At 34.5% G+C, this 12,155-nt stretch overlaps 3 protein-coding genes across 10 annotated transcripts; 1 reads left to right on the top strand and 2 right to left on the bottom strand.

The window, feature by feature from the left end:
- Window positions 1–164: 164 nt before the first annotated feature.
- Window positions 165–3,345, top strand: LOC106775543 (ADP,ATP carrier protein ER-ANT1). 8 transcript variants are annotated; one of them, XM_014662718.1, is made up of 4 exons: window positions 165–214; window positions 1,083–1,365; window positions 2,112–2,483; window positions 2,864–3,345. In XM_014662718.1, the coding sequence occupies exons 2-4, from the start codon at window positions 1,105–1,107 to the stop codon at window positions 3,173–3,175; spliced, it is 945 nt and encodes a 314-aa protein (XP_014518204.1). In that variant the 5' UTR covers window positions 165–214; window positions 1,083–1,104; the 3' UTR covers window positions 3,176–3,345. The 8 variants fall into 8 exon arrangements, with proteins under 8 accessions (XP_014518204.1, XP_014518210.1, XP_014518174.1 ...); XM_014662724.2 differs by having other exon boundaries at window positions 171–214; window positions 1,089–1,365; XM_014662688.2 differs by having other exon boundaries at window positions 192–214; window positions 631–1,365.
- Window positions 3,346–3,489: 144 nt separating this feature from the next.
- On the bottom strand, window positions 3,490–6,470 carry LOC106763181 (tubulin beta chain-like). The gene is made up of 3 exons (XM_014647395.2): window positions 5,427–6,470; window positions 5,072–5,341; window positions 3,490–4,974 (listed from the first exon to the last, which is right to left on the bottom strand). The coding sequence occupies exons 1-3, from the start codon at window positions 5,818–5,820 to the stop codon at window positions 4,298–4,300; spliced, it is 1,341 nt and encodes a 446-aa protein (XP_014502881.1). The 5' UTR covers window positions 5,821–6,470; the 3' UTR covers window positions 3,490–4,297.
- Window positions 6,471–7,438: 968 nt separating this feature from the next.
- Window positions 7,439–10,476, bottom strand: LOC106772735 (pentatricopeptide repeat-containing protein At2g01390). The gene is made up of 2 exons (XM_014659313.2): window positions 9,533–10,476; window positions 7,439–8,827 (listed from the first exon to the last, which is right to left on the bottom strand). Exons 1-2 carry the CDS (start codon window positions 10,323–10,325, stop codon window positions 7,821–7,823), a joined length of 1,800 nt encoding a protein of 599 aa, XP_014514799.1. The 5' UTR covers window positions 10,326–10,476; the 3' UTR covers window positions 7,439–7,820.
- Window positions 10,477–12,155: the final 1,679 nt, after the last annotated feature.

The following is a 12,155-nucleotide window of genomic DNA, read 5'->3' as shown; positions in this document are numbered from 1 at the left end:
GTTTTTTCTTTTGGAGTTTAGAGAAAAGCCTTTTTTTTCTTTCCGATTTATAAATAAATAAATAAGAAAACTTTATCATTTCAGTTTTAATTTTCTTCCACATGCTGGGCAACCTAAAAATATAATAAGAAAAAGAAAATGTGATTTGTCATCAAATAAAAACAAACGCACATCTCATCCCTGTTGCACTCTAACTCTCTTCTCTTCTCTTCAGGTACCTTTCCCCTTTCCATCTTTCTATCCTTATTTGTACCATTTCAATTTTTCATTCCACATTTCATCTGCTAGTTACCACATTTCTTACCATCTATTCTCATCGATTTCTATTCTTCTCACCCATTTATGCCATTCTATGTCTTCTTTTGCATCGAAACTTTATGGATTCCGGTGGCTTCAAACCATTCCCTTTCGCAACCTCTGTGTTGGGTGCAATGGCGTTCACTAACATCTTTTTTCTTTTCAATTTCTGCTTTTTATTATTTTTTTAAACATGCCCCGGATTCTACTTTTAGTTAAATTTTCGGAAGAGTTGGCCTTTTTTCTGTGAAATCTAGAATTGTACTATTTCCAGTCTATTGAACATCAGAAATCAGAATACATTATTTTCGTTTTTCTGTTGTTCATTTGAAGATTAAAGAGGGAATAAACTTGGTTAGACGTGTTTGAAGGGACAAGTCCTTTTCAGCAGGTTCTTCCTCACCTATAATTTGCTTAGGTGTGTACTCGGCTTTGCAGCTTGCATATTCTTGGGGATCTTCATTTTTATCCAACCTGCTTTTCACCTTCTTTTGCTGTACTTTTTTTCTGTTCTTCTCATGGTTGAAACGAATTCGAAAGTTTGCATGGTTTTTTGCTTGATGAATGCATGTAACAGAGTTATGCTTTATGTCATTGCTATTTCACTCTATTTGTGATTGTTGTAAGACTTGGTGTTTCTTTGGTTTGAAGTTGAGGAGAATTGAGTTTAACTGTTGAATTTGATTTAAGTCATGCATAAATTGATATGAACCACGAATATTTATTGGAAGTTTTGAGAGTTTATGTCCACTTCTCGTTGTCTATGTTTTTAATATATCTGGAAGGATTAGAAGGAAGAGACTAAAAATGGTGAAACCAACGTATGAAAGGTTTTCAAAGGATTTTGTAATGGGAGGAGCAGCAGCAATCATATCAAAGACTGCTGCAGCACCAATTGAGAGAGTAAAGCTTTTATTGCAAAACCAAGGTGAAATGATTAAAAGAGGACAACTCAAAAAACCATACTTGGGCGTGTCTGATGGCTTTAAGAGGGTCTTCACAGAGGAGGGTTTGATTTCCTTTTGGAGAGGTCACCAGGCCAATGTTATCCGATACTTTCCCACACAGGTGAGTTATTCACTTCACTGGCATCCTGATTAGTGTTAAATAAAGACTAGTATCCTCACCCTCACCATTTATTTTTCTCTTGCTTTCAAGTTGTCACAACTGTGAGGTCAATGGGCTATTGTTTGTTAACTTTGTAGTGTTTTGTTTTCGAGTTTTACCGACACTTCCGCTAAATGATATCAGGGAAGAGAAAAAGAAAACAAAAGAGTGAGTATGTTTAGTTATCGGGGCTTCTGAGCGATGGGTTTAAACGTGACCATTGAATATCTGGGTAATTATTTCTCATGATATTCTCCAAAACGTCAAACCAAATATTATACTCATTCTTTTGTGCATTGATTTTGTATTCTCTGTCATCTAATCAGGTATTCAAATTAGAAGGAACATCTGTAACTTATTTCCATTTCATCCTTTCTATATTCTCAAATAAATCAATATATACCTTATCTTGGAGCCTTGGCCTATTGTATTTTCTATTGCATGATGCAACATTCTCATTCTTTGATATATGATCGCTTCCAGTTTGTTCTGTTACGTTAACCTACAAGCTTGCTTGCTTTATGCTTTTCCTGACAAATTGTTAATGCATGTCAAATATTATTAATAACATGTGTGTTGTTTTTTTCATAAAATAATTGTCCACATATATGGAAAAAAAGATACATCAATTCCTGGAATCATGTATCTCAAATAATAGTTTTTTATTATTAAAATAATATTTGAGCAAACAGTTAATTGGTCTATAGGCTTTCAATTTTGCATTCAAAGGTTACTTCAAAAGCATTTTTGGGTATTCCAAAGAGAGAGACGGGTACATTAAGTGGTTTACTGGGAATGTGGCTTCAGGCAGTGCTGCAGGAGCAACAACTTCACTTCTACTGTATCATTTAGATTATGCACGTACACGATTGGGCACTGATGCAATAGAGTGCCGCAATACCAGTCAACGCCAGTTTAAAGGACTAATTGATGTATATAGGAAGACCTTATCAAGTGATGGAATTGCTGGATTGTACAGGGGATTTGGCATTTCTATATGGGGAATTGCTATGTATCGAGGGATGTACTTTGGGATCTATGACACCATGAAGCCTATTGTTTTAGTGGGGCCATTTGAGGTAAGAAACTAACCATTTACACTTCAGTAATGGGAAAACATATAGTTGATACTTGATGCTTTTAGCTGAGAATTTTTGCCTTCTATTGCTACGGGGCTGGTGATATGTTTAGTCTGTTCCACAGTGGTATGTGTGCTAAATATTGAAGTTCACAGAGATTCTGCAGATTTGCATTGATAGTTGAATCCTTGAGTCTGAACATTCATTTTCAAGACGTAAGTCAAAAACGTTTTTGGAAAAAAAGATTGCCATGTTTCCTTTGCAGTGTGCTTATCGTAGACGCGTCTCTTTATTGTATGGCACTTTGATGAATTTAGACCGTTGGTTCTGTTTCTTTATGCACAGTCTTTCCAATATGAGTCTTGGTTTATTTTCTGCAGGGGAACTTTCTTGCTAGTTTCTTCTTAGGGTGGAGCATCACAACTTTTTCAGGGGTTTGTGCATACCCTTTTGATACATTGCGCAGGAGAATGATGCTTACCTCTGGACATCCAAACAAGTACCGTAATTCAATACATGCATTTCGTGATATTGTTGGACAAGAGGGTTTCTTAGCTCTATTTCGAGGAGTTACAGCAAACATGCTTCTTGGTATCGCAGGAGCTGGGGTGCTTGCTGGATATGATCAGCTGAATAGCATCTCATCCAGACATAGTCACTATAACGAGACAAATCAAAGAGTTTTGAAATGAATGGCGGATTTGTAAGCGAGAAAACCATAATATAGAAAAGGAAAATTCATCATCTAGAATGCATATTATGGCTGTTTATTTCAAAGGTTTGATCTGAAGGATCATAATGGAAGTATTTGTTCTGTAAAGTTTAAACTAATCTATAGTTCCATAAGTAATCACATTTATCATGTCCAAAAGTTATGTGGTTTCTTAAATTAGTATTGCATTTTGGGACCTTAAAAGTCATACTTATCTTATGGAATGAATACCGTGGGTGTTCATTTTAAAAATCTGGTCTCAAGGACCATAAATAGAGAAACTTTTGGACATGGTAGCCGAAGGCATTTGTTCTATGAACCGAACCAGGGTTCGATCCTTGAATAAGGTAGACTTGTTTTTTAGGCCCTTAATAAATTCTACCCTTTTAGTGGTGAAATTTACATTTGATAAATTTTACTGCCTTGATGTAAATGTAACTGTTCACTTTTTGAAGTTATTTAGCTTGGGATCGGATTAGTTCAAGCATAGGAAAATGTAATTTGGTAACTTTTCAAGACTGCAAAAACAGTCGACCCATCTGTCTGTATATAAAGAATGGTGTTCATATGGAGTATAGAATGCATATTTACATTCCCTGCTTCAATTATTTGTATTGATTTATCTATGAAAATTGCCTGGAGTAGAAAATCTATTCATATAAATGCATATCTCATGCGAATTGAGTATTTATACATCTTTCCACTGCGATTCACCGTTTCCGATCATTAACTGTTATTACTTGTTATAAAATAATATTTTCACGATTTACGTGATATTCATTCCAATTAGATTGATGTATGAATATTCCCTCGGCAAACACCCTAACCTGCACGCTTGCACTATATGTACTATGTGGTGTCCAATATCATGATGAGATGGCTGTATTGAAATATTATAAGATTTTACCAAGTTAGCTTACGAAATACTCATTCTGCAGTAAGTCTAGTATTTCGATAAAAATATAAGAAAGAAAACACATATGGAGGGAAGGGGGTGAACAGAAGCACTGCAGCAACCACAACCTTCTAAAAGCCAAAGAACTAAACATTATAGATTAAATACTGCTTGTAACATTCGAAGCATCAAGTTTGTCGAACGCCCTCAGCTTTCAGCGCCCTCATTTTCCTCTTCTCCGGAATCATCATCTTCACCAGCAGATGCATCCTGGTACTGTTGATACTCTGCAACAAGATCATTCATGTTACTCTCTGCTTCAGTAAACTCCATCTCATCCATTCCTTCTCCAGTGTACCAGTGCAAGAAGGCTTTCCTTCTGAACATGGCTGTGAACTGCTCACTCACTCTCCTGAACATCTCCTGTATGGATGTAGAGTTACCAACAAAAGTCGAAGCCATAGAAAGGCCTTTGGGAGGAATGTCACAAACACTAGACTTCACATTGTTGGGAATCCACTCAACAAAGTAGGAAGAGTTCTTATTTTGTACGCTCAACATCTGTTCATCTACCTCTTTTGTGCTCATCTTGCCTCTAAAAACCGCTGAGGCAGTTAAGTAACGACCATGGCGCGGATCGGCTGCACACATCATGTTCTTGGCATCCCACATTTGCTGTGTCAGTTCTGGGACAGTCAATGCACGGTAGTTCTGCGATCCTCGAGATGTCAGAGGAGCAAACCCCACCATGAAGAAGTGAAGTCGTGGAAATGGGATCAAGTTTACTGCTAACTTTCTCAGGTCTGAATTGAGCTGACCCGGAAATCTCAAGCAACAAGTAACTCCACTCATTGTTGCTGATATCAAATGATTCAAGTCTCCAACTGCAAAAAGTTAGTTTAGGAAACGGTTATTAAGTAAAAGGAAGAACTTCTTTTGCACAGGTGCTCATTAGTTCTATTCTACGGCAATTATGCTTACAGCTTGGTGTACTGAGCTTGAGGGTCCTGAAGCAGATGTCATATAGTGCTTCATTGTCAAGGACCATACACTCATCAGCATTCTCCACCAACTGGTGAACAGAAAGTGTAGCATTATAAGGCTCAACAACCGTGTCTGACACCTTTGGAGATGGAAACACAGAGAATGTAAGCATCATTCGATCAGGGTATTCCTCTCTTATCTTCGAAATCAGCAGAGTTCCCATTCCAGAACCTGTTCCCCCTCCCAAGGAGTGACACACTTGAAATCCTAGATTCAAAACCAGAACCGTAAAATACATAAATGTCTCATATTTTAATGAAACTGTCTATCATGATGTTTGGTTACTTTTTACCTTGCAAGCAGTCACAATTCTCAACCTCCTTCCTTACAACATCGAGGACAGAGTCAATAAGCTCAGCACCCTCAGTGTAGTGGCCCTTTGCGAAGTTGTTTCCGGCACCAGACTGGCCGAAAATAAAGTTGTCCGGTCGGAAAATCTGGCCATAAATGCCTGTGCGGGCAGCATCCATGGTACCAGGCTCAAGGTCCATAAGCACTGCCCGTGGCACGTAACGACCATTGCTGCCTTCATTGTAATAAACGTTCACTCTTTCAAGCTGAAGTTCGGTGTTCCCTACGTATTGCCCTGTTGGGTCAATCCCATGTTCATCACACACCACCTCCCAGAACTTTGTTCCTATTTGGTTCCCGCATTGCCCTCCCTGTATGTGCAGAATCTCACGCATTTTCTAGCTTGGCTTAGAAGGCAAAATTAACTCTTTGCACTTGGATTGAATAAGCAAAGAGGTAACATTTATAGCGAAATGAAAATGGATCTAGTTACATGATTGCCCTTTGAAAATAAGCATGAAGTGAAGGTTAAGTTGGACTTGGATGAATGGTAGAATGCCATTTGTGAGATGCTACTTGCAACCTCGCCGGCATCACAAGAGGGTTACTATGTTTCCTGCTCAACTTGGTTTTTTTATTATAGCACTGACGTACGCAAATATCAGAAGATTGGAAGCCACCATATAGTAAGTTAGCACAGAGGACTTACTCTTTTCAGTTTTTGGTTTTCTTAATATAACATCAGCGTCTATTTTTACAATATAAAGGACTGGTCCATTTGAGAGACCTAAATGACTTATTTATTGTCTTTTATTTACAGTGGAAAGTGACTGCAACTAAAAGAAAGCATAGAATAGAAAATTGAAAAATAGAATCTGATGGGTATGCTAAGGCCGGCAAGTTCTGATCATCGATGAGCATGTAGTAACTATTCTAGCTTTCTTGCAATGAATGTTGCTCCACCTTATCTAGAAGTAAAACCAATAAAGTACTATTTGTTTGCACAATTTCCTTTGATTGCTGATTATGTGCACAAAAGCTTGAATTTGTTAAAGTATAAGAATCACAAACACAAATCACAGTATTTCTTTCAACATTGCACGCTGTTTATATGTTGAGAATTGTTTATCGACTAAAAGTTTTAAGTAAAGTGAAAGGATATATTAAACTTGAAATTCACTCTCTTTTTTTTTTGTTTCCTAGAATAAATGTGTAAATTTGGTCCTTAGAAAAAATTAATTTTGCATTTGGTTCTTATATTAAATGTTAATGAATCAATCAAGATGGTATATGTTAGAAGGTTATCGTTAACCTTTATTATTAATATCTTATTGAATAAAAAAAATAATATTACTCTAACTTCCATATACATTTATGTTGCAATGGACCAAATTGTTTAATTTTGAAAAATTAGTGGACGAAATGTGTAATCAAATTTTACAGGAATTAAATTTACACATTTTCAAAAGTACAAAGATCAAAAGTGAATTTAAACTTTCTTTTTTTTTTCAAAAATTGCATATTTATAAAAACAATAGGGATGAATTTAAGCCTGTTAAAGATAAGTATAAAAGAAAAAAATATTTAAATTATTTTAAAAAATTAATGAAAATATATTATCATTAAATACTTAATGAAATGTCCGATAAACAGGTATGTATAATAATAATATCATTTATTTCTAACTAAGTAAATATAAAGTTAAAGTGTAAGAATATTAATAGTTATACACGATTAATAAATATTATAGTTATTTATTACCTTGAAATCATTTTTGAAAATAAAAATAAGTACCACTATGAAAGATTTATTAAAAGTCACTCAAAAATCATAAGACTTACTAAAGAACGAAAGAAACTCCTGTAATTTTATATACTTTAATAAAGTTTAACTAATAATAAGGAAAGCTAAAGTAATGATTCTATGCAATTTGAAAAGTGTAAATTATAAGATTAAAAAGTCTGTGGACTTTTTAAATGGCAGTCAAAATTAATGCAGCAAAAAATGTTAAAATTTACGTGATAAAAATGTTGACAATTTCTTTTATATACACTACAGATATGACTTTGTCTACAAATCACAAAATATACGTAAGGAAAACAAACAGATGCAAAGCAATTATGCTTAATATAGGGACTTTTCAGTAAATAGTTGTCATCCCACATTCCTTCAATTTCACAGAGCCATGACCGTATGCATGTGAACACACTTCAAAAAGTTGTGTTACGCATCATATGGTTGCTTCAAGTGGAGGTAGAACATAACAGTTAGACAAAATGTCGGTTTATTTCTTGATAGATATGCTGCATAACCAGCACTCCTCCACTCTCCAGTAGCAACTATTCAGCATGCCCTCAACTTTAACTCAAAAGTGAAAACTCCCAGAGTACCAAGATTAAAGTATGACATCCACAGAAAATATAAGATTGCATATCTTTCCCTCTATGGGAACACTTTCCTGAGAACCACTATTGGAATGCAGGGTTTTCATTGCTTTCCTATAATGTTCTGCTTCAGTGTGTCTACCATTTCTTTCCAAGCCAGCTATCAGTACATTATATGTACCTAACACAGGACAAAATCCTTTGCTGCACATGGTTTTGTAAATCTCAAGTGCCTTATCAACTCTTTTAACAGAGAAGTAAACACTAATCAAAGCAGTATAGGTGGCAGTGCACTTATGGTTATCAGGTAATAAATTGAAAATCTTCATAGCAAAAGTGTGCTTCCTAGCACAACAAAGCCTAAAGATCAAAAGTGAAGCTAGATAGATTCCAAGAGAATGTCCAGCTCTAGTCATTTCCTCAACAATGTCCACCAGCTTTGAAAACTTATTTGATCTGGTCAACACGCCCAATAAGGAGAGATATCCTGTTCTCTCTATACTTATTCCCATTGTAACACTGTACTTGAAAGCCAACAAAGCACCTTCAGGTCGGCAATGACTACAATTTACCTCAATAATGGTTGAGACAACCTTGTGATCTAAAGATAGTTTCTTTTCCATCATCCCTCTAAGTAAATGGTCAATAGCAACGACATTTTTATTTTTCAACAAAACAAGTAAAAGATCTTTATCCATATTAGTAGGAGAATCTGCAGCAACCGTGACACTATCAATTTTGTTCTTCCTTATGCTACCCTTAATATAAAACTGAGGATTGACTTGCCTTAGAAGGGTATCACTCTCACCAGCAACTTTTAAAGCTTCCAATGCTTTAACAAAAACAGGGTATCGGAGAACAAGACGGTTTTCTTTCATGTACTGAAGGATATGTTTCATGAACTCAGTCCCACCAACTTCAGAACACCTCTCAATCAAAATATTGCATGCAGCTTTGTCAGGTCGTGCCCCAGCCTCCTGCATCTTTTCAAAAATCTCTAGGGCCTCTTTACATTTTCCTACAATACAATAATAAATGAAAATTACCACATTTAACTCCATAACAATAAACAAAAGTCAGTAACAGTCAGGAAAGGTGGCAAGTATCTTAAAAGCTTCAAAATGAAATTGTGCACGGCATAAAGCCATCGTTCTGATCTGCAGAATTTTGTAAACTCAAGTAATATGTATTTAACTTCATAGATGATGCAACCAAAGTAAAATCATCATTTAATTTTTTTCATCAGGACTGAGATCATATGGCTTTGAGTAAGTCCTAATGTGGACTCCATGAACAAAAATGTTAATATAATAGGCCATAAGCTTGAGCTTTCTGCAAGTAAACTACTGTTTCGTCAAACTCTACAGAAAATAATCATGACACGTTAAGCTTGACTCAAGCTCATTTAGCTATAAAAGGGTAGAGCAACTGACAGGATAAAATCACTAAGAATTTAACAAGAATGCATTGTCACTTGTACTGTCGTCCAATCTTGAATATGGTCTATCTTAGGACTGTTGACTTCTATAATGTTACTTTAGAGATCATACCTAAAATGATTTATATTAGGTAGGTAGTGAAAAAATTTACACTCATTAACTAATGCCACACAATCAAATTATACATTTGTATCATTTCTAACAATCATCATTCAATAAGTACCACAGACAAGGACTGAATACCCGGCTAGACCATACGACAAACATGTTAAGGGTACACTAACCAGACCCAATAAGATGGTCCATTAGGACAGTGTAAGTGTGGCAATTTGGAGCGACACCAGAGCTAATCATCTCCTTGTAAACACGAGTGGCCTCCTTTACTTTCTTATTATCAAACAGAATCTTCATATAAGCCGTGTAAGAAACAACAGTGGGGTGACACCCCTTGGATTTCATTTCTTCCCACATTTGCATAGCCTCATCCTCGTTCCCAGAACTGGAAAGCCAATGCATCATGGAAGTGTAGGTAACAGAATCAACCTTGATTCCCTTCTCCTGCATCTTCTGGAAAACGTGCTTCATGGAAGATACTCTCCCAGCTTCCCCGAAAATATCTAGCATGGTAGTGTAAGTGTATTGGTCGTGCTTGAACCCTCTGAGTCCAGAGGCCCAGTTGAAGAACAGCCATGCTTTCTCCATTGGCGGGTGTGACTTCAGAACCTGGTTCACCGTGTATGAGTCCCACTTCAAAGGGAGATTGTTGAGCTCTGACTCAGCTGTTTCCCAGGTTGAGTACTTTAACGTGTTGTAAATTTTCCCAATTACGTTCCTCGTATACTCTCTGGGCTCATCCTTCTTCTTCTTTTCTTTCAATTTCAACTTCAATTTCTCAGGTTTTTTCATGTCGGTGTTGCTGTCACTGCGAAATGGAGTAATGGGTTTGCTTTTTGGTTTGCCTTGATGCTGCTTGAGGAAATGCATGGCTTTGGCTTTGGGTTTGGTAGAAGGACAAGGGACGAGGTTTCTGAGAAATCCATGAAGCTTGGAGGTTCTGGTTCTACACTTCAGTAACATTGCAATACATTGATACCATAGCCATCATTAACCATTCTATATTCCATGCAGTATTGTGTGGGCTGGCCCAATAATTCCTAAGTTAATATAAGAAAAACAAAAGGCTATTTCTTTCCACACCTCCACCGAGAAATGTCAAAAAGTGTTCGTAAATGTCAAAAGTATTCCTAATATATTCTGAATTACACAATTTAAAAAGGAAACGGGCCAAGGTAGAAAAAGATAAAAGACCAAGCACGAAAATAATTTTCTCTCTTACTGAGTAATGAAAAGAAAGATATAAATTTTTACTAAATAGAAATTAAGTCATTATCGGAATTTAGTTTTATTTAAACACAGATTATGCATTCTAGAATGTACATTTAAAAATATAAATTTTTATTTTAAATTATATGCCATATCATGTATTTTTATTTTGTATTTTTTATTGTCCATTTTGGAATACAATTTTTGTATTGTGGATTATACATTCCTAAGTATAATTTACAATACAAATTATTATTTTGGAATGCACATAATACATATTTATAATTTGGATTGTACATTTTAAAACATATTTGGATTTCTCATTCCGGAATTGAAATTGAAAACCCTAAATGGGAGAGTAAATTGTAAGTGTTTAAGTTTGTGAGGGTCATGTTGAAATTATAGACACCTAAAACAACATAGGTGTTTGTATAGGTATTTATTTGAATGAATTATTTGATGGTCCAGCTTGTATCAGATCAATTCAATTAGATTGGGTTCATTTTATTTATGATTGGGTCAAACCCTATCCAACTTAAACAAGTTCACTTTCATGTATTTCATTTTCTTCAACATTTTTATATTGATTTCATTTTCTTCAAAATAAAAAACATTAATGACTACAATCTTTTAATACTTGAAACTAGAAAGTAAGACGATTCATCTTTTCATTCTTTCTTCCATGAATAAAGCTAATACATCAATAGACAAAATATTAAAAAACAATACTAATTCTGAAAAAAAAAATATAACACTGTAAAGATAGTAATAATTGTAAAATTTAATAACAAAAGTTTTGTGATGATGTAAAATGTAGTTTTGTAATCAAATCTTGCACACCTTATGAATAACATAACAGACATTTCTTTTTTAAAATAATACATTTAAACACCATTAACATCAAATTTAAAGTCATTTATGCAATTTTAATACAAAAAAGATTCTTTTATTAATTTAATATAACAGATGCCCTCTTAGTATTTAAGATACCAGAGTAATCAGTATTAACTTTTTCCTATTTTAAAAGTTAGTTAGAAACTTATGGTTAAAAGTTGAAAGTTAAAAAGTTAATATGCATAAACAAAAGAAAAAAAAAGTTCTTTTTTAATAATATCTTTTTGACAATTTTTTGATAATATATAATAATTGAATCATTTTAAATATTTTTTTAAATATAAATTCAAATAGATCAATAACACAATGATATTTATCATGATATCAAAAAGTTATTAAAAAAGTTGTACACATAAGATCATAAAGAAAAATACACATATATAATTCTTATGAGAGAAAAGCTATAACTGTTCACTCTGAACTGTTGTCGTTGCAGTGTGATTACTTTTCATCTTTTCATCTTGTTTTGTCGTAGAGATTGAGAGTTTTACTATACTCTTGGGAAATACAGAAACTCTCGAGTTAGAACAAGACCAATGTCACCTGAATTTTTGTGAAAACAATGAATGCCAACGCGTGCACATATAGACAACATGTGTACTAACAATTTTCATTTTTCTTTTCCACACACACACACACATATATATATATATATATATATATATATATATATATATATATATATATATA

This window comes from Vigna radiata, chromosome 1 (assembly GCF_000741045.1).
Source record: "Vigna radiata var. radiata cultivar VC1973A chromosome 1, Vradiata_ver6, whole genome shotgun sequence".
Lineage (NCBI taxonomy): Eukaryota > Viridiplantae > Streptophyta > Magnoliopsida > Fabales > Fabaceae > Vigna > Vigna radiata.
The sequence above is the reverse complement of the archived record's forward strand: the minus strand, read 5'-3'. Positions and strand labels throughout refer to the sequence as shown.